The following is a 22657-nucleotide window of genomic DNA, read 5'->3' on the forward strand; positions in this document are numbered from 1 at the left end:
TGTGTTATCTTTAATACCAGTGTGCTAAAGATATTGTTTTGTTTACAGGATTTATTGGTTCTTGAAGAGCAAGAGGTAAATATAAACTTACCACTCCCAGCTCACAGACTTGGTCAACGAATACAGCCTCGTATTTGAAATATTTGCACTAACATGCTTGTGACAACTGCTTATTGCAGTAAAAAGAAATACTATTTTTTTGCAACATATGAGATCAAAATAATTTTAAGCACCAACTTGTCATGTTAATAGATCACCAACTTAGTATATAATAAAAATCATAATCTGTGATCAAAGGTAAATTATTAGGTATCCAGGTATCTGCTACTTGAGCATGTAATGGAGGTGGTACGAAATGTATAGTTCATGTGTAAGATATATACAAAGGTACATATATAAAAGTCTTTAGAGAAAGAATTATTTTAGGTCTTTTGATTGCCTGTTTATTATGTAATATTTGGGTTTATTTCTCAGGGATCTGTGAATTTTAAATTTGGAGTCCTTTATGCTAAGGATGGGCAGCTTACAGATGATGAAATGTTCAGCAATGGTGGGTTTTTCACCTCTTTGTTAATTGTTTTTTTTGTCCGAATAAAAAAAATGTAGGATAGTGCCTACACATGGAAGCCAGAAGGAAGGTGATGGTTATGTGAACAGTAGTTTTGTTAGGTTTTCATGTTTGCGTTGGGTGAAAAATTGCAGCATAGAATCTTCTGTTTCTACAAAAGGTTGCTGTAGGGAACGTACTTTTACAACTTGGAAGATTTTGAAATTTCTTTTCTAGAAATAGAACATGCAGCATAAGATTTAGAAAAAAGGAAGCAGTTGAAGGAGGTGACTCATGTTACCTGCAAAAAGTCACTATTGTTTTTAGTTCTTTCACTCTTATGTTTTTGCAGCATGATCACATTCTTCTATGCACTTGAACAGTGTCTTGGAGTTAGCAAAAGAAGTCACTGTTTAATGTCACATGATGATGCCTATTCTGCAAGGCTGGGGTGCTGTTTCAGTAAAGGTAGAAGGCTTGGATGACATGAGGAGAAACTAATTCAGCTGAAACTTTGGTGTTCATGTCCTGGAAGCAGGACCCGTTCCTGTATTTTGATTATTTTATTACAGGTGTTCTATTACTACACGTGCTTTTCTGTTGTAATATTTCTCCCTTCCACATGTAGAAACTGGAAGTGAAAGCTTTCAAAGATTTTTGTCTCTCTTGGGTGACACAGTTACTTTGAAAGGCTGGACAGGCTACAGAGGAGGACTGGACACTAAAAGTAAGAACTCATCTGAAGCAAAAAAAGTGGGGCGGCTGCAATACAAATGTTTTTGCTTATTGCATGTGCATATTGTATATATTGTAGGAATAATACAATCCCAAAACAAACTTCCTCATGTGCATGCTAAATGCTCTGCTTCACCAGGAAGAAGTCAGGTTAGCTTAAATCACTGGTATGGAGTGCAGTTGAAGAAAAGTATTTATATGAACTGTATTTTCAAGGTGAACGGCTTCGTTTCATATTGGAATGGGGTGAAGAATATATGTTACTTGCTTCCTGATAGTAGGGCATCATGGCATCAAGAACCATGTGTGTTTTCAGGAGGCTAGGTAGAGGACGTCATAGGTTTTAAGTGTGTGAATATGCAGATTACGTTGCAAACTCAGGTTTGGGCCCATGTAAAACATGCAGTGTGAATATTTCCTGAAATGGATCAGAAAAAAGGATGACTAAAGAAGGTTTGGTAGAAGGATCTGAAATATCTTTTGATCTTTAGAAAACTTAAAGGACAAATCCCTGTTAAGAGTGTTGTCTTCCCTTACAGATGATACAACAGGAACCTGTTCCATCTATACGGTTTTTCAAGGGCATGAGATTATGTTCCATGTTTCAACAATGCTACCATATTCTAGAGAGAACAAGCAGCAGGTACATGTCTCTCTCCCCCTCTCTCCCCCCCATTTATGTATTAAATCGCTAACTCCAGAACTTCAAAATAAGGGATTTCTTGCCTGTTAATATTTTAGAAATGTAAGTCTTCAGACTTGCTATATTTTTTTCCTTGGTATTATACCTAAAGCTGAAATTTTCATGATGTTTGTTACAAGGTAATGCATCATATCATCTCTAAGGTATAAAAGACACTTGTGAAGGTCAAAATTGACTGAGAAGTGATTGAAAATCTATTATTCAGATGACGTGTAGAGCTTCACTGCTGCAATTATCATTACCTCAAAGAATTTAGGAAGGCTGGAAATTAGACTTCTGTGTGAATTGTCAGAACACTCCCATATGTAACACAACTCATACTCAGGTAGCAATTCATGTAGCTTGAAAGAAATGCTCCTTGTGAGCATGTTAATGGCAAGCTTTGTGCATCTGCTATAAAGCACTGCTGTTGTCCTGCCACAGAATGACTAGGTGGGTTCTTGGGTACTTATCCAAATGTGCTGTCATCCATTGCTTGAACCTTTCCATGTATTATATGATGAAAAAAATATAATTACATGCATTTACCTATACATCACATATATCTACCCAAAGTTACTTGCAAATTACTTGTCTTACTATTTCCTTATTTAAGCAATAATTATATGATATGTATTATTATAATAATATAATTAGATTCTGTAATTATACTGTCCTTTTTTTTATTTCCATGTCACTTTTCTCATGCTTTTGCCTTGGATTGATGACAAGATCACAGCAGAAAACAGAGGACAATCAGGACACTTGTTGTTTTTAAAGAATAACTCAGCATCAGGGTTCCCCCCCCCTTTTTTTTTTCTCCCCAAGTGGTGGAATTGCCTTTTTTTTTGGAATGCTAGGTGTTCCATTCCCAATTTGTGACTATTAATTATGGAAATTATTAACACTTTGCTAACTTAAAAATATGCAGTAGCTGCTGTTTTAGCGGTTGCCTTGTGTGTGCACTATGGAATTGCTAGATTTACTTATAGCTAAGTAATAATTTTATATTGGCTTCAATCATATTGACCATAATTCTTCTGTTTGCAGTTTAGGAATGTTGTTTTACCATTCTCTCACAGAATTGTTAATGTATTTATTTATGTCTTTTTAAGTCATTGTGTCTGTATTTCCCTTTTTTTTTTCCAGGTAGAAAGGAAACGACATATTGGAAATGACATAGTCACTATCGTATTTCAGGAAGGCGAAGAGTCTTCTACAGCATTCAAGCCATCCATGATTCGCTCTCATTTTACACGTATCTTTTTCCTTATATTTTCTAGTGTGGTTTTTTTTTTGGTTGTGTTTGGTTTGGTTGGGTGTTTTCTTCGGTTTTGGTGGTTTTGTTTGCTTGTTTTTGTGGGTTTTTTTTGTTTGGTTTTGGTGTGGGTTTTTTGGGGGTTTTGTTTTTGTTTTTTCCTAAGATAAATATTACTTTTAATTCTACGCTAAGTCCTTCCTGCATGCTGTTTATGGAAGTGAGAACTATTTTAGACAGTGGCATTCTTGCATTCTTTACCTTGAAATGCTTGACTAGGAGTCAAGCTCTCTAAGTCTGCTTTGTAAAACAATTATGTTGAACCATGTAGAAGATAAGGTAAAAGCAAGAATGTGACTTTTAAAGTGTGTTTTTATTGAAGGCATTTATTTGGAACACTTTGCAAATGAAATTTCATACATTTTCATAAAATAAAAATTCATTAAAATATTTCTGTTAGTCTTATGAATTAATTTGGCATTAACTACTGAATATTGCCTTTGAATGTTTAGATGCTGTTTATTTTAGGTATTTGTGTATTTTAGATCAGTGTTTTTCAAATCTTTCAAACCATAAACCACACATTGTCCAGATTTTTGGCAGCCTGTGTTTTTCAAACTTTTAGTTGAAAATATTGTGAAGACAATATGATTCAAAAAACCAGCTGCCAATTGCTTGGGATTATCATGGGGTCACACTAGTGGTCCATAGATCCCAATCTGGCATCTTTTAGGCTAGATGGAATGGAATGAAGAAAAATGGATGGAAAGAAGAAAACTCTTATTTCTATCCATGCTCTGTTGCTGAGTTTTAAAAAAATGATTGCAAAGCTTATGACATCTAAACCTAGTTCTCGGGCTGACTAACTGTTGTTAGAACTTTCTTGTTAGTTTCATCCATGGCTGGTATTACTTTTTAGATTTCAGCTCTTAATACTAACCTCTTTTATTCTAAATGGAAGAATTTACTAGAACAAAAAGAATTCCATGTTTTTTTAAAAAATAAATCTTCAGATATCAGAGGAACCTAAATATTGTTAATAAGAAATGTTTACCAAGTCAGTGTAGCTCTTCATCAGAGTGTGAGCATTAGTAAAAAAGGAGTAATTATTCCGTTATTGTTGGGAGGACTTGTTATGATCTAATTGATACACCCCACTCTTGGATTTTTGACAAACATTTTGAGGTTTAACTGTCCTTGGTGTCATAATGAGTTGGAGGGGCAGATGTGCCCCGAATCCGTAAGGACGTGTTATCCTTTAGGTTATTTTAAGTAATCCACAGCTGGCTGATGGAGTCCTATCAGCTTCCTGATTGTTTTCAGTTGACAGTAGCCAGGGATAAAGGTGTCCGCCAGAAAACTGTGGGCTGACAGATGTGGTAAATCTCAAAGCTCACTGAACCTGTACTAGTGCTTCGTACTCGCTTTCTTACGTACCTCTCCTCTGTTACTTCTACAATGGGAAAAATCAGCATATGTATATCCCACTGTGCTGTCCTGTCCTATACAGCAATGACAGCTGCTCTAAGGGTTTGCCATGTGTCCTCTGTGAGGTAGGATTGAGTTACCCAAATAAAGGCATCCAGCACCAGTTCAGATGATCCAACATATCTCAAATATCTGTCCCAGTGTGACAGATATGACTCAGGACCTACAGGAGATCTATGCCCCGTTTGGAATAGCAGCTGGAGACTAGGCAATATACTTTCAAGCATCTTAAATAGCACTGGATACTTATGTTGAAATAATTGAATCCTGTCATAAGTCTTTTTTTTATTGTGCAGTCTCCAGTAGTGCTGATCACAGCTATTGGCAAAGGTCTCGTTATTCTATGTGGAACAAACCCATACAGTCAATGAAGTTATTCAGACTTACACTTTCTTTGACACTATTTATAAGGACTGAACACTTAGAGATGGTGTTAAGGAAATCTATCAAAGCAAGAAGCCTCTAACTGATTCCATAAAAATATCTTGTAAGGCAACCATAAGGATTTCTCTGATTTTGTTTGTTTGTTTTGCCCAGATTTGCCCAAAGTTATGAATCAAGACTGGTAATAACTTTTGTGTACTTGCCCTTTAAATCTTTCTGTCTATTTTCTTATAATTTTGGTAGCTAAATTATTTCATGGGAATCTTCAGTGGAAGTTTTGGTATACATGAAGTTCAGAATCAGTACTTTTTTATCAACTGAAAGAATTTTTAATCACAAGTCTATCAAGCGCACGCAAAACTAAATAGCAGGTTTTATACTTCATATAATGGCAGGAAATCTGTATTTGTGGTACTAACTCAATTTTTAGAACTGTTGATCAAACACAATAAAATTTCGTATGGGCCCTCCTTTATAAACAATAAAATGTGTATAGTCTAGAATATTTTATACATTTATATTGATTAATATATTTTACCTTTATTAAATCTGTGATCTGCTGCAGGAAAAAAAAGTGTATTAAAATACATGTGAGCTTCATTAGTACTGGATTAACTTCCTTAACTGCATGGCAGATATTTTTGCCTTAGTGAGATATAATAAGCAGAATGATAGTTACAGGTAGGTGCTGATTGTAACAAATAGTTTCACACTGAATTTCTGATGGTTTAGAGATAACAGGAAAACATTTTGTATTGTCCACCTGTCTGTATGCCAGGAAGCCAAATGAACTTATGAAATTGAAGAGCAGTATGGACCTGGATGCAGATGGCTGTAAACTGGCTGTGAATAAGTTGCATGTTTCTAACCATCAGAAAAAAAATGACATTCTGGAACAGGCATAAGCTAAGGAGGCAAAACAAAACCACTTTTTAGATTAAATGTAGCAAAATGAGGGAAGATATGCCTGGAACATTCTGACCTGATGAGATCAGTGACATAGTGACCTACATGTATGATGATAGTTAATTAGATGTGATGTTGTAGCCGTGGACTGCGGATCCTTACAAGTCTGCCTTTGGCTGTAGTGAAGCGAACCAGTTCATTTTTAGGGTTCTTAGTAGAGTACCTGTAAAGTTGGATATCACATACTTAAAGCTTAGTGGAATTTTGCTGGTAAATAATGTGTTCTTCATCTGTTTTTCAGTTAGCCTTGGGACCCTCACAGTTGGAGTCATATATGCTGTCCAAGTCCGAGTCTGTTAGGTCTCACCAGAATCTGAAAAGCAAGCGTTTCTGCAGCCTCGTGCCTAGGCTTTAATGAACAAAGTGGCTTTAACCAAATAGTTAATCCCAACTATTGTCTTGAGGTTAATGGTGAGACGCCAGAGATATCTGTTAGTCTTGAAAAAGCAGAGTAGCCATGGGGTGTCATTGTCCGAGCCCATGGGAGGAATTCACCTTAGGCTTGAACCAAATAAGCAGTAAAGAGAAATGAAAGAGCCAGCCTTTAGCTAACAGTGTGTGCTGTAGTTCTCGGTATGGGACATAGACTTACCGCTGATATTTCTCCCTACAAAGTACTACTAGCAATGTCTGTAGGGATCCCTCTTCTACTGAAAGTATGCTAAGTCATTTACTACTTAGATGAGGCCGAAAAGAAATGGGAGAATTGCGCTCCTTTTTTTGGATATGTGCCTGAGGAGAGGATTGGTTAGGTTTGAAATCACTGCCAGCTCAGATGCTGAAGTCTTTCATGGCTAAAGAATTTATATTAGGAAACCAAAATGTTTGGTTTATCTAGCACCTGAAATGAAATTTCAGGGCATGAAACTAAAATTATGCCTCAAACTGAAATGTGTGTGCATGTGTCTACAACGCTCAAAGCTAAAAACTTTGCAAGATGGAAGGGTGAAGTCAACATTTTAGGCTTTGAATGCAAATTTCTAATGGCTATGTGAGCCTGCATGACATTAGTTATTATCTAGCAAAATTTTAAACTGTTTGCAAATCATTCTACCTCATATTTCCGTTTGAAGCTGAAGGTTGACAACGTTGGGCCTGCTCCTTTGAGATGAACTACTAGTTAGCTTGTAGTGGAAAGAAAGAAACTGAACTTGGAAATGGCTTCCAGGAATACAGCGTCCTTAGGTAGATCAGTTTTACTTCCTCCTTCCTTGACAATTCCATAACTCTGAGGACTCAGGCAGATTGTAAAAGAGACCAGCAATATCCCTGGAACTGATCACCTGGCACTAGTGCATTTTTCTGAGCAACCCATGTCACTTTGACAGCTAAGAAATATAGAAGTGTAGAAGGCATTTTTTGAGCCTCTCAATGCAAAATACAGACCACTGATACCAGCCATGGTCATGGTTTCAGAAGCTGCTGCTCAGATCCAATCACATAGTTCCAACCACTCCAGCATATGTAAATTCTGTCTTGCTTAGGAAGTGTTTTATACTTCATAGGCTGAGCAATCTTCACGGTCATCTAAGAATTTGTTGTTCTTGCTGCAGTATAGGTTACTGGAACTTTTTGTTTTTCAAAGACAGAGGACTACTAAGCCTTCTTGCCTAGCTCAGAAACTTGATTGTTAGCAGTAAGAGTTTGGTGCTTTTTGTGCAACTGCAATTCCACCTACTCATTTATGAACATTACTTAAAATCATCTGCAGTGCAAATGTGCAAATGCACAGGAAAGTGAAGGCAAGAAGAAAATTAATTAATATTAACGAGATTTCTTCAAGAGAGCTTGCTGCTAATTATGCATGCTTTCTCCTATCTTACATTTTTCTTTGAGTCCCTTAACACTTGGAAGTCTTTATTTTGGGGCATGCTGGAGGAGAAGGCTCACACCATCCATGTTGCTCTTGATGTGGATTATGAGATGAGCAAAGCATGTATATGCCAAATAGGTGCAGAAGATGAATGTCTACAAACTTGGGTGCTTGAGGTGCATGTATATCCACAGCATCTCAAAATAATTTTTCACTAGAAATAACTGTTTTTCAGTATAGCTAAGAAACTTAAATCTTGCCTCAATAAGGTGAATCTATATTACTATGTTTCTCCAGCATGCCATTAAATCTAGCTCCAGAGAAGAATCCCAACAGCATGATACTTCAGTTTGCATCTGTGGGGCTCTTCCCCCTTATTTTATAGCTAAGGTTTGTTTTGGAAACTGTCTGTAGTGTGGTTAAAAAAAGGAGTTCTTTTATTTTGCTCTAAGATTTTGTGAGCACCTTCTTGCATTATTTTTTTTTTTCAAGTGATTGTCCTCATAGATTCTGCTCTTCAGCATTCCCAAGTTTGTGAGAGGCAAAAAACATGTTCATAATTCCAAGGTGAAGTAAAAGCTCAGTTACTACTTTCCTCCTTTTCTTCTTGCTTTGGGACAGAAACCTGGGCATACATCCCTCATTAGCCTTTACGAAGTGAATGTTTTCCTAATTGTAAGATAATATTTGGTAGATGGGCTAGCCATGGTAAATGTCTTTTACACTGCTGTTTAGTTGGGAAGAAAATGAGTAGCAGTAAGAAAGATAAATTTGTCTCTCTCACTCTGAGTAACTGACTGCTGATACTAGATCAGTCTGTCTTATTCCTTAGTTGCTTCATTCTGCCGGTCTTAACACATCTTCCCATAGTGCATACCATGCAGTATTTTTATGCTATATGACCAACACAATACATTTTTGAATATTTTAGCTTGGCCTAATTACATTTGTTTCTGTCACTTCACCTTAGGCCTGCATGGGACTCTTGTTCCTTCTGTTATTTTGTTGTGAAGGCGGTCTTCCAAGTGGCCAAAATTTCAGTCAAAATAAATGGGATATTCCAGGCTTTTGAGACAGGGTTTCTTGTTTCATATGCAATGCCACTGTGATCAGTCTGACACTGAATTTCTGCTTAAAATGACTTTATATCTTATGTCACTCAGGAAGTCTATTCTTTTGGTAGGTTTTGTTGTGGTTTTCCCCATCTTAACTCATTCTGCTTTAGCCAAGGAACATTTCACACCCTGTGTAGTGGTAAATGATTATTTTTTACCTGGATGGAATAAGATAGACATAGGTCATCTCAGAAATTGTGTCTCGAATCTGTGAAACCAGTATTAGAATGATCAATATTCATGCAGATATATTACTGTATTTCAGATTGTATGCACAGTTTCTAAGCTTTCATAAAAAGACTGGATCAATCCATTAGAATCCATTTGACTCAATACTAGCCAATCACTGCTGGTGTTCTGAGCAGGCAAATTCTGACTGGTTTGTATAACAGTAGAGATGGGTTAAATCTATAATTTTACTGCTTAACTTGCTGCAACCTGTGTCAGCTGCAGATGCCACTTGGAAGATCTTTGTCTGACTGCTATCTTACAGTGAAGAAAATTGTGCAAACTGTCACTTGAAATACGAAGGAATGATTACTTACCTTAAAGAAGCTACAGCTTGCTGAGCATGTTGTTTGCATGGTTTTTGTACCTGCCATTCGTTCTTGCTATGCCAGATTCCTTATTGATCAAAAGCACTCAGCAGGTCCAGCTGTCATGGAAGTCACTGTGACTCTTTCTTCCTCAGTGAAAATGAATTTGGTATTCCCAAGATACAGATTCAGCTGTAGTAAGCCATTGTTATTCAGAAAGAATCAAATATTTCATGTGTGTGGTGGATGCATAGGTAAGGTGAAAATACATAAGAAGAACGTATTTTGAGGGCGAAGAACTTTTCTTTTACACCTTTTTGAAGAGGACTAGATTTTGCTAGTGCTACTTAAAGCGTTGTTCAATGAGTAGAACTGTAAAGGTCTGTGGCCATTGTTAGTGTCCCAGTGTTAGTTTCTGTGAAGAAGCATAATTTTGCCCTATTGGATAATTCCAACTGAATGGGTGGCTTTTTTTTTAGACCCATGGTAGTTCTTACCTGAGACATACCCAGATAAGTTTCCAGTTCTTCTGTTTTGAACAGTGTCTATAAAAACAGTGGGTTTTGAATGTGACTTTCAAGATAGATAAAGGTTTTTTCTTTCAATAGGCTGAAAATATTTTCAGAAGAAAGTGTTCCCCTCTTTGGGCCTCCCCTTCCATCCCCACCTGTGTTTACAAATCACCAGGAATTCCGGGATTTTGTGTTAGTGAAATGTAAGTCAGTTTTTCTTTTGCTAGAAACACTTTTTTAATAAGTGCTGTAATAAATTGAAAATCATGATGCTTAAAATATAAAGACATTTCCTTGTGTATGCTGCTGTTCTGTGTAGATTTGTTTTTTTCCCCCAAATCTGTAGTGTAGGTAGGATGTCAGTTCCATCAAACTGTTCCAGTCAGATTAACAAAAAACTGGATTTCTATGTAATTATGCTTCTCATGGTACTAGATACAAACTGACTTTTACATTTACAGAATGTGCAGAGATATTTAGCTTTGTATTTTCTTGGAGGACTTGGAGATATGAAAGAATTTATAATCCTCTTTGATATTTAGTAATAGATGGTGTTAGGTTAGCAGCTCTGAAAACCTGAAAATATAAGCTTCTCTGAATGTATGCCACATAGGTAGGTACCTGTCAGCACCTTTAAGAATTTTTTAATTCTGTAATGGTTGAGTTCCGGTTTTCATTGACTCTTACTTGCCCTTCTAAATCAGTCAGAAAGAAATCTTTGAGAACCTGCCATGGTGATTACCGTTAGATGCTTACCTGACAGGAACTTGACTAGTAACTTATCTAAATTGGTTTAGTAATTAAATTTATTAGCAGTTTGTCTTTAATTTTTTTCTATTAGGAAGTTATTGGGATGCCTTGTAAAATTCTACTATTACTAATTTTTCTCTTTTAAGCTTTAAGGGATCACTATTCACTAAAAAACGTGCAGAAAGGAGGCAACTCTAAATTACTAAAGGGAAAACAGGTATTTTTGTACAGAGGCAAACAAGGGTCAGTGGAAGTTGTCAAAGATCATTTACGTAATGTATCTTCTTTTCCATAATATTTTAGTAATAAATGGGGAAAAAGCCACCTTGGAAACACCAACGTTTTCTCAGAAACGTCAACGTACTCTAGACATGCTGATCCGCTCTTTATACCAAGACCTGATGCCTGATCTACACAAGGTAAATGTAAGTCAGAAGTTTCTGCATCCCTCATGTGCTTTCCTGTTTTCACTAGTAGATTGAATGTTCTGTTGGTTTAAAAAATACTAATCCTGATGAGCACTGAATTGCATACACTAGGGTAAATACCAGTTGTCATATAACTTGTTTTGCAGTTATATGAAAGCTGACAGACAGTCCTTTCAATACAGGACTCTTCATGCAGTTGTTTAAACCAGGTGTGAGGAGAAGCATGACATGTCATACTTTGCATAAGCTTACCTGTGGCAAGGGAATAGGAAATCTAGGCTCTGCAAATGCAGGTCTTGGCCTCGTCACCTGTCATGGTTTAGCCCCAGTCAGCAATTAAGCACCATACAGCCGCTCACTCACTTCCCCCACCCCAGCGGGACAGGGGAGAGAATTGGAAGAGCAAAAGTAAGAAAACTCGTGGGTTGAGAAAAGAACAGTTTAATAATTAAAATAACGTAGTAGTAGTAGTAGTAGTAATAATAACTACAATAATAATAATCTAATGAAAAGGAAAACAATGGGGCGAGAACAAGTGATGCAACCGCTCACCACCCACTGACCAACACCACCAGTCCCCAAGCCATGATCTCTGCTTCCCCCGGGCAACTCCCCCCAGTTAGTATATTGAGTGTAACATCATATGGTATGGAATATCTATTTGGCCAGTTTGATCAGCTGTCTTGCCTGTTCCCCCTCCCCTTCTGGCTTCTTGTGCACCTGGCAGAGCATGGGAAGCTGGAAAAGTCCTCGGCTAGTATAAGCACTACTTATTAACAAATAAAACATCAGTGTGTTAGCAACATTATTCTCATACTAAATCCAGAACACAGCTACAGTGAAGAAGATGAACTCCATGCCAGCCAGAACTGTGACATCACTGTAAAAACTTGACTTACTCATTCCATTATGTGTAAATTTTTACCCTTGAGTAACAATGAGATGTCTTCATCATCTACAATGAAATTTTATTCTTAAGGTGATTCTTAACTAACTAAAAAGAAGTTCAATACTTCTAAAGTTAGCGAGGTGCTATTTGTTTCCTAATGTTTATTTTTCTTCGCTAAATAGATCTGCGTAACCTTTTTTGTCCATAAATTCATGTCTGCAGTCTTTGTTACGATTGTATAGAACATGACATTGATAAACTATGACAAGTTGGAAAGTAAAGCAATTTCTGTTCTCTGAGAAGCTATAAAGTTAGATTCATCACTACAGGAAAATAATAAAAAAAAAAAAAAAACAAAACAAAATTTAAATGATATCACACTAAGTTAACTCAGATTAAAAGATTATGAAAACTTTTGGTTCACTTTAAAAAAAAAAACAAACATTTTCTGTTTTAGAACATGCTCAATAGAAGGTCCTTCAGTGATGTGTTACCAGAGTCCCCAAAATCAACACGAAAAAAAGAGGAAGCTCGGCAAGCAGAGTTTGTCAGACTTGGTCAGGTAGGATCAATTTAGAAGGTATGCACCTACATTTACAAAGACTGTCACCCCTTTTGTTAGAATTTTATTAGCTTGCAGAGTTACGTCAGGACTTAATGCAGTTCTCCCTGGTCAGAAATAGTTTTGTAGCATTGCATTAGTTTAAGCTACATTAAGGCAAAATATGAATAGAAGTATTTATCTGTAACACCTGAGGTAAATGACACAATTACAAATATTTATAACATACATAAGCTAAAGGAAGGTTGGAAAAATCACACCTTAGGGTCAAACCTAAAAGTCCTTTCCTGACTTCATGCAGCAGATGCTTTCTGCGTCCAAGCAGAAGAGCGCTATGTCTTTTTCTGTGCTTTGGAGAAACGTAATCTTTCATGGATTTCCTCTATATGTTTTATTAAGATCAAATTTCTTAGAAATTATTTACCCTGCCTTAGGCAGGAAGAAGTTTTGACAGTCTTTCTGCTAAGTCAGAGGTTGCCACACATTTTTGAACATACCAGATGCTGACTTGAATCTTCTGTGGGCTTACTGACATTTTGACTCAGTGAGGAGTAAAATTTCCTAATGACTTAGGCTGGTTTGACTTCACAGTTCATTGCAGCAGAAAAAAAGACAGTGTCTATGCTCATCAGTTCCCCTGTCCCTTCTTGATCCCAGACTGGTGACATGGTTCTGCTGCTTATCTTAAGAATACCTATTTTCTGAGCTGATGTAACTCAGCAGGAGTTAACAGAGCAGGAAACCAAAACAGAAAAAAATGAAGCAAAACAAACAATAAACCATGACCACCACCACCAAAACCCAAGCTTCCTTCCCTTTTTTTTTTACCTAGTAAGCTAAAGAGTAGAAGAGTGTGAGAAGTTCCAGGTCCGGGTAAAGGTAGCAAACAGAGCCAGGTGGTTGAGAGCTGGTGCAAAAGAATCTTAGGGCTCTTAAAGCTTCCACTGGCAGGGCTGCAAAGTCTAATCTGTGCTTTGCCCACCCTTTCCCCAAACACCTTGAAATAACTAGTGACTGTCGGCAGATGTTTAAAAAAAAAAAAAAAAAAAGAGGCAGAGAGAAAAAAAATGAATGTGTTTGTAATATTCAGGCAAAAGTAACCAATGATTTATTCCCCAAGTTTACCAGGTAGTTTACAGAGGCTAAAGAAAAACATGGTTATTGAAAGCATAGAAATCTATAAGCCTGATCCCCTCCACCTCCCTCAAGGTAAACGCTGATAAGATACTCAAGTAACAAATCTAGTTGGGACCCATTTCTTAAACAAGACTTCCATCCCTGGCATGGTCTTCCTCAAAGGGAAACCTAATATGTGAGTGAAAAACTCATAGATACTTGTTTGTGTTTTTCTTGGACGTTCTTTTCACATTTAAATCTTTCTCTTCCAAAAATAACTTTCCTCTGAGCTACAAACTGTAAGCTTGAACACATTTCAACATGCCTTCCAAGTAGCTCTAATAGTTCTTGCCAAACTCTATGAACATGTCTGTCCCTTCATTATAGTTAGCTGAGTTTTTAGATGGTAAACAAAACTCACTGACTGGCTCAGCAGTATATTTAATCCATTTACTTATTTCAAGGTGATCTCTACTGACTGCTGGGATGAAATTAAAATGTTAATGCAATGAGGTATTTTGTGCATCTCTAAGCTCACAGCCCTGCTTAATGCAAATGTGCAAACGATGCATGCAGCTGATTACTGCCACTTCACAGAGACCATGCATGATGGTAGGCAAATCGGTTTAGGTAATTTCTAAACTTTGCGCTGAAGAATGCTGTGACAATTCCATGTGCCATCACTTTATAGGAATGCTGCCATAAAGGTTAGCAATTAAGGTATTTAGGATACCTTAAACAGACTTATTGTGTGCCTCACTGAAACTGTGTTTATACAGTATTTCTCTAGGGTCCTTAGCCGTTTCAGAATCAGCTTGCATCTAGTTAGTTCTAGTGAAGAATTTGCGATACTGTGACCGTGTGTCCTTGGCACCTCTGGCAATGTGTATATATAGTTTGACTTAGTGGTTTTTTATGAAGTTTTGCAAGTATATCTTGCAAGCTTAATATAACTGATAAAAGGATCCTCTATCCAGCTAGCTTATCGAATGAGTTGTGTAGATGACTAGCTTGTATGATTTGAGATGGAGGCTGTTCTCCGTTTATTATATTTGACACTTCTTTTCTGATTTTTGAGTTTCCATTTTAAAAAAAACAAACAAACAAATGCAAAACACCCCAACCAGCATATGTTTTGGCTGAGGAGATATCTAACAGCCCTCTAGTGATTCATGCAGACTTTTGTTCAGGATATACAGAATTCTGCTTCTTTGCTATTCAGTTTAAATTCCAAACTGGAGTTACTTTGTAGTCTCCAATTGTCTTCACTTTATAGTCTTTAGCTTGGGTATTGCTGACAAAAACTCAATTTAAATAAAACATCTGTTTGTATTAGGCATTGAAATTGAAAACCACTGTGAAAGGGGATGCCACAGCTAACTTGGCAACCACAAGCTTTTGTAAAAAGGAGGTGAGTGAACCCATCTGTCTGAGGAGTTATGAAAAAAGTTAAACGCTATAGAGTATGGCATTGTATATCAGTTTTGCATACTGTTTATTTACTTTTGTAATTATATGCTGTAGCAGCAAAAATGAAATGGATAGTGTCACAGTGATTCTGCAGCTAATATCAAATTAATAAAGGCTGAGCCTGCAGGCAGAAGTACTTCTGAAGTTAAAGCAAGTGTGGATATTTTTATACCTGAGAATATTTGATGAAAAAGCCATTTTCCATATGCAGTCATCTTTTATTTTAACTTCATCAAGTTTAAAACAAAATTCAATTGTGTTTCTGTTTCCTGTAGTACCAGATTTTATTCAAGGGAATTAGGGAGTGAAAAATGCAAACCACACTCTTCTGCATGCATCTTATATGCAAAAGCTTCATAAGCACTTCTGAAATTTCAGAGACTTCAGCTAGTATTTAAATTGGGGGAGGAGGGACAGACTCTGGGAAGTAAGTACAGAGAACACGTGACAAAAGAACAATTTGGCAGAAAGGCAGTTTTAAATGTACCATATGCAAGTGACTAAACATCAAACAGAGCCATAAAATGTAAGGAAGTTGCATACGCATGGTGCTACATATGTTTTAGGTCTATAGTTTTTGGTTTTTGTTTTGCTTGTTGTTTTTTTTTAAACACATATTGAGTATTTGTGGGGTTGCACTGAGTATCAGCTGCATGTGTGTTAATTCCAGTGCTTCAGGAGTGTGCCTTACACTTGAGTCTCCAAACCCAGTTAATATGGAGAGTATTTCCTATGCAAGAAAATCAAATAAATCTTGATTATTTCAGTTTCAAAAAATACAGTTTCAAATGTATCCTGCCAAAAGCATTTACATGTTTTGACTTGCCATTGTACATCACATTCTGTGTCTGTGTGATCTGTATTTCTTAGTGTACTTAATATGCATCCCTTATGTTACTTCATAGCCTTGGGAATCTCAATCTTTCTGCAGTAATTTTCCTCATGAGGTTGTCTGTGCAGATTCTTGGGGCCAGTCCTTGCTGGTTTCTACAGATGCTGGCATCTTGTTAATAGACGGTTAGTAAATGATCCAGTGTTTTTGTGTCAATTTTTATGTATCTGACCATTTTCTCAAATGTATGTTCATAAACTCTGTTCAGGTGTTGGTAGGTCTTCATTACAGGGATAGTTACCAATCCAAGTGAATTTATTATGTTTATGTAACCTAGTTGCAAAAATTCTCTCTGCGCCAGAATCAAGCCATACTGGGGAGCCAATGTTAATGCAGATATCTGAATGTTTTGTAATTTCAGATGTTGTTTACTTGACCATCTGAAAAGATTTATTAAGTCACATCCAAGCTCAAGGAGTGCTTAAATGGCTTGTCTAGATTTCTTAGCCTTTGACGGTAGTGAGCATGAAGCCAAAGGCTCATGAAATTCAACATGAGCAAGTGCAAGGTCCTGGACTTGGGGAGGAACAACCCCATGCACTGGTACAGGTTGGGGGCTGAACAACTGGAAAGTGGCTTTGTTGAGAAGGACCTGGGAGTGCTGGGGGGCAGCGAGGTGACCCTGAGCCAGCACCATGCGCTTGGCGCCAAGAAGGTCAACGGTGTGCTGGGGTGCATGGAAAGGAGCGTGGCTAGCAGGGCGAGGGAGGTTATCCTCTCCCTCTACTCTACCCTAGTGAGACCACATCTGGAGTACTGTGTCCAGTTTGGGTCCATGTTCCCCGTCCCCGGCCTCAGTTTAAGGAGGACAGGGAACTGCTTGAGCAGGTCCAGCGGAGAGCTGCCAAGATGATCAGGGGACTGGAGCATCAACCTTATGAGGAAAGGCTGAGAGACCTGGGTCTGTTCAGCCTGGAGAAGAGAAGACTGAGGGGAGATCTCATCAATGCTTATAAATATCTGAAGGGTGGGTATCAAGAAGATGGGGCCAGACTCTTTTCAGTGGTGCCCAACGACAGGCCAAGGGGCAACGGGCACAAGCTGGAACACGGGAAGTTCCGCTTAAATATGAGAAACAACTCCCTTGCTGTGCGGGTGCCAGAGCAGGGGCACAGGCTGCCCAGAGAAGCTGTGGAGTCCCTTCCCTGGAAATGTTCAAAACCCGCCTGGATGCAGTCTTGTGCCCCCTGCTCTGGGTGTGCCTGCTCAAGCAGGGGGGTTGGACAAAGTAGTTTCCAGAGGTCCCTTCTAACCCCTGCCATTCTGTGATATGACAACAAAAGCCTGCTTCTCCCCTTGCAACTGTATGGCTACCTTGACCCGTTATCTTCTGTATGCCACATAAGGCCAGCGGGACTGAGGGAATTAAATTATTTCTTGGTGATAATTCTCAAACTTTCCAAAGGAAGGTCCCTTTTAGGCTTCAGTTGCATAATCTGGTCCGTGGCAATGATAAAACTCTGTGTGAGGAAGAACTGGCTATGATGCTGTGGTATATGTAGCAGCTTTATGCAGGTTTTTTTCATTCTTGAAAGGAAAACCCAAGGCTTTTATTGCAAGAAAGAAATAGGTCAAAACCAGTGACCAGCAAATTCTAGCAGGATTTTGAATAAAATGTGTGTTTCTTTTTCAGATGGTCAACCGTCAGTGCAAGTGTTTGATAAAACTCTCCAAGTAAAGCAGATGCACGTGTTAGAAGCTCTGGATCTTTTGATTGCCCGAACAGACAAAGGTGGGAGAGGTCCCTGTTCTTTGATTCTCATATGAGTGTGGCTGGTGCTGGGTATGTGTATCTCATGAGGCGATTGTGTCCATCAGTGGCAAGTATATTAGAGGAGCACATACAGCAACTGCAGTTATTTTCTGAAAGGCTGGGTGGGGTGGGAAATCTCTAAATGCTCATTCATGTTTTCTTCAAGGCAAGCCTGACACTGGTCATATGGTCTTTCTTCAGCCACTGTTGGAACTCGACACGCTTTGGAAATCTCCCTGACTGCATTGTATGTTTATTCAGTTGCGTAAAAATGTGGGGGAAGTTACACTGTCACTGTTTTACCAAATGTATTTTATTGGTATTTATTCTGTTAACTGTCACCACATCCTAGTGCTATAGAATGTATTTTCTTGAAGGTTTGGGTATAAAAGAACTTAAATATTATTTGGTCTGACAATGGGTTTTTTTAGCCTCATTTGGAAACATTAAAGATGCATAAAATGTGCACTTTTTCAGTGGTTTTAGCCAAACTTAGGGTAAAACATGGTTCCTTTTGTATCACTGGGAGTTGCCCAGTTTGGGTGCACCTGATGAAACACACCCTGGGACCCTCAAACCTTTGAGCCAGTTTGACTGGCTCAAACTACCTGAGAGCCATTTGCAGGTCTCTCAAGACACCTGGAGGGTGGAAAAGGAGGTTGTATTTGAAGCTTAATTTGTGAAGCTTCTAGAAAAGGTGGTTATATTTAATTGTCAAAACATTGTACTGTTTTGTTAAACCTGAAGAGAGAGATGTAAGCAGGCATTTTGAGGTAACAGAACAAGGTGTTGCTGGCATCAATTCATGATACTTCAAACGTAGTCTGATATAGTCTTAGTGAAAGACTTTATCTAAAAGTCTTAGTAAAATCTAAGGACTTAGTAAAAAATTGCAGGGATTTTTAACTCTTGATATGGATGCTTTCTGAAGCATTTAGTGGAAAATTCTTTCATACGCACTACAATTCTGGCCTTCTATTTTGTTTTTGCATATCATATTGAAATTAAGATCTGGGATGGAGTAAAAATCACACTTGCCTTTCATTTCAGACTACACCTCAGCAGCAAAAATGAGAAAAATAATGCTCATACTAAAAAGCATGCTCATACTGGGCTTATAAACTGGGATCAAAGACTTTGTAGGTTTTCATTATAAAATGTTACATGCTACAAGGTTAATTTTATTAGCTTAACTATCAGCAAGAGTTTATTCAGGTCTTCCAAGAGAAGGCGTTGAAGAAGGTGCCAGTAGAGCAGGTATCAATGACAGCAGCACAAATTGCTTTGGTAGCAATGGCCTCTGTTCTAATGCAGACACAGTTAAATCTTACACTACAGTGGGGTTGTCTGGGATATCTGCTGGTTAAATTTGTCCTAGTAATGAGAGACAAGGCACAGAAATGGATCTGTTTTGTCCTCCAAACAAATAATTTTTTTCCTCCAGCTTCATTTTCTGAAATGTCTAGACACAAGGGTGAGGGGTGGTGAGGAGTTGCTGCTTTGCTTGGAAGAATCAAGTCTGTAAGAGGTTAAAAAAACCTAGATAATCTTATAGGTAGCCACAGATAAATCTAATGCTACAGTGGGGTTGTTAGGAACATCTGCAAAAGAACTAGTATTGTGAAAGAGGAGTGATGCATCCCAGAGGACACACCAGTCAAAGAGCCAGAGCTATTTTAAACAACAAGGAAAGGTGAAGATTAGTCTGCTGAAAGGCAGGCTTACTGTCAACCCGTGGGGTGCACATCTCATGGCCTGTGGGGATTTAAACCCCCATTCCTTTTTAAGAGCATATCAAACCTATTTCAGTGAAGGCAGTGGTCATTGTTCTGCCTTCATAGTGAAATGCCTGCCTGGGAAAGAAGTTATCATGTGTGTTATTCTTTACTGCACACATGTAGCATCTTCACAACTGTAAATATGTTTGATGGAAGCATAAAAGATCTTCTAAAGTTTGGCATAACCTCCAAAAATAACAGTGCTTAATTTAGGTGGTAATACTTGCACCCCCTATGTCTGCCTGTTCATAACAAATTCTTGATTTGAAGAATACAGATGGGCAGAATGGCCAGAAAAAGTTCTTGAGTTTTGTTTTGGGTACACAGTTCACAGAGTCACATATTGGAAGGGAACTCAGGGATCATCTAGTCCAACCTTTCTAGGAAGGGCACAGTCTAGACAAGATGGCCCAGCGCCCTGCCCAGCCGAATCTTAAGAGTCCAGTGTGGCAGCATCAACCACTTCCCTGGGGTGATTATTCCAATGGTGACTGTTCTTACTGTGAAAAATTTCCCTCTCATGTCCAATCTGAATCTCCCCAAGAGCAACTTGTGTCCATCCCCCCATGTCCTCTCCATGTGACTCCTTGCAAAAAGGGAGTCTCCATCTTCTTTGTAGCTACCCCTTAAGTACTGGTACATGGTGATGAGATCCCGTCTGAGCCTCCTTTTCTGAAGGCTGAACAAACCCAGCCCTCCCAGCCTATCATACAGCAGGCTTCCCAGTCCTCTGATCATCTTGGTGGCCCTTCTCTGGACCCCTTCCAACCTGTCCACATCTTTTCTGTACAGCGGGGACCAGAACTGCACACAGTACTCCAGGTGTGGCCTGACAAGCACTGAGTAGAGCGGGATAATGACTTCTGTATCTCTGCTGGTGATGCCCTTTTTGATGCAACCCAGCATCCTGTTGGTCTTTTTGGCCGCAGCAGCCACTGTTCGCTCATGTTGAGCTTCCTGCCCACCAGGACTCCCAGGTCCCTTCCCACAGAGCTGCTCTCCAGCCAGTTGGTTTTGGAATTGTCTGCATCACCAAGAACGTCTGTAAAGTATCTAGCTGAAATAGTAGCTCAGGTATGAAGACTGAACACTACAGTTACCACTGGAGGAGCAACTACTTAATCAGAGGTAGAATCTGGGAGAAAATGGTAGTAAATGTAGAATAAACTTTTTTCAGTCTTGAACAGCTGCACTAGAAACCATCACCCATCTCAGTGCAAGTGATGGCAGTCATAAGAATTACAGCTGATTCTAGATCAGGAAAGATTGCCTTCTCCAGCTTGTGTCAATAGCTGCTTTAGCTTAAAATCAAAGTTGGTACAAATGGAAGAGTTTTTTAAGGTGTAGAGTATTATGTATGTAATGGTGTTTGAAAACACTCACAGGCAGGTCCAAGAATTGTGCAGTAGTTGTAGAACAGTGGGTGAACATGGAAGTCCTTGATTATATTTCTTGTTTCGTAGCACGAAAAGGTTCCATGAATTTGAGAGCCACTCTTGATTCCTTTCCTAAATAAAGGTGCCACAAACCTGTTGGGGACTTTAGATTGACAAAAAACGACCAATTAGTTGCTAGGCAGCAAACACAGCCGTCCAGTTCTGGGTGTGGGATTATAATTTGCATTTCCAAAGAGTTGGCAACAAGCCGTGAGAGTTTCTGAGCAGATATCACATAATGATAAGCAGTCATTGCAAAGGTTGATGACAGGGCTAGTACTCAGTTAACAGAAAACTCTCATAATACAATGATCACGAAGTGTTGTATTTCTAATACTGACTCTGCCTTATGCCTCTTGTGAAGTGAAATCAGAGCCTCCTATGTGTTTTTGTGTTGATTTCCCTAATCCTTTGGGATGCTATCAAAAGTCACTCTTGTTCACTGAGAAAATTTTGATTACAGATTGCTACAGAGGCCCATCCAGTTGCCTCTGCAGCTATCTAGCTTGTGCTTTGGCATGTCACTATCAGATTATCATCACTAGTCAGGCCCAAAATGATTGCATCTAGCATGGAAGATGTTAGCTGGTCAGGTGCCATGGGCAAGGATAGTTTCAGAAAAGTCAAGGAGATTCTTGGATAGAGTGAGAAACACCTTATAGGCAGCCTTACTCAGCAAAAAGAGAAAGGCTTTAGAAAAGAGCAGCCTAGTATTACCAGGACTTAAAGCATGGGCTAGTTGATTTGCTGTAAATCTACAGCGTAGTTTATCTTTTGGCAGCTTGTTTGGTGTTACAAACATAAGATGCGCGTTTTCTATGCCTTGATGTTTGTCTGACTAGTAAGATTTGTCCCCACCACAGAAAACGGTATTTATGATCTTTGCTTGTTTGAGGAATTTGCTGGATTCTGATGCCAGATTCTTCAGGTTGTTATGTTTGGAATAACTAACTGAACACCAAAGGCAGGAGTAATTCCAAAGAGAGGCTGAGTTGATGGGAGCAGTAACACTGTCCTTGGGCATTTGACTTACCTCATGTTTTATGGCCTTCTCTCCAAAAGTGTGTGAATGTTGTTTGCCATTCTTCTTCCACGAACTCATTCATGGAAACACAGATTCTTGTGTGCATACATTCTTGGAAAGAGAGGGATTGCATATATTTTATTTTCTTTTGTCAGTGTTGACAGTAAGAACTTGTTCTCTGAGTCGGATTACTCAATGTTTAAAATTGCAGCAGACTTAAGGAAGCATTGCATCTTCTCTTCTCTTACGCTTGCTATGGGAGAAGGAGGTCATGCAGGGGCCAGATGGCATGATTCATGTTGTTCTCTCAGAATTGAAGCCAGCACCGTGATTCTGCTTTTGCCTTTACGGCGGGATCCACATCAACTCTATATTAAGAAAGCATGCTTAATTTTTCCAGCCATACCAGCTAATCTAGTAAGAGAGTCCACCTTTGTCAGAAGATCTTGCCTTGCTTGCATTTTAAGAAACTTGGTTTCTTAGATAAAAAACTACTCTTAAGTTGTGTATTTCCTAACTGCAA

General features: G+C 38.5%; 1 protein-coding gene across 10 annotated transcripts in view; it reads left to right on the forward strand.

Moving 5' to 3' along the window:
* GARNL3 (GTPase activating Rap/RanGAP domain like 3) overlaps positions 1 to 22657 on the forward strand; it is a 56077-nt gene that overhangs the window by 23176 nt on the left and 10244 nt on the right. For 7 of the 10 annotated variants that reach the window (XM_064468401.1, XM_064468399.1, XM_064468395.1 and 4 more), the window contains 12 exons: positions 49 to 75; positions 475 to 550; positions 1176 to 1274; positions 1822 to 1925; positions 3114 to 3222; positions 5730 to 5775; positions 10133 to 10239; positions 11090 to 11211; positions 12561 to 12665; positions 15118 to 15192; positions 16157 to 16268; positions 17777 to 17875. In XM_064468401.1, the coding sequence (XP_064324471.1) occupies positions 49 to 75; positions 475 to 550; positions 1176 to 1274; positions 1822 to 1925; positions 3114 to 3222; positions 5730 to 5775; positions 10133 to 10239; positions 11090 to 11211; positions 12561 to 12665; positions 15118 to 15192; positions 16157 to 16268; positions 17777 to 17875 (1081 nt within the window). The remainder of the gene's footprint in view (positions 1 to 48; positions 76 to 474; positions 551 to 1175; positions 1275 to 1821; positions 1926 to 3113; positions 3223 to 5729; positions 5776 to 10132; positions 10240 to 11089; positions 11212 to 12560; positions 12666 to 15117; positions 15193 to 16156; positions 16269 to 17776; positions 17876 to 22657) is intronic. The other 3 variants (XM_064468396.1, XM_064468398.1, XM_064468400.1) reach the window with 2 other exon arrangements.

Source organism: Phalacrocorax carbo, chromosome 18 (genome assembly GCF_963921805.1).
Source record: "Phalacrocorax carbo chromosome 18, bPhaCar2.1, whole genome shotgun sequence".
Lineage (NCBI taxonomy): Eukaryota > Metazoa > Chordata > Aves > Suliformes > Phalacrocoracidae > Phalacrocorax > Phalacrocorax carbo.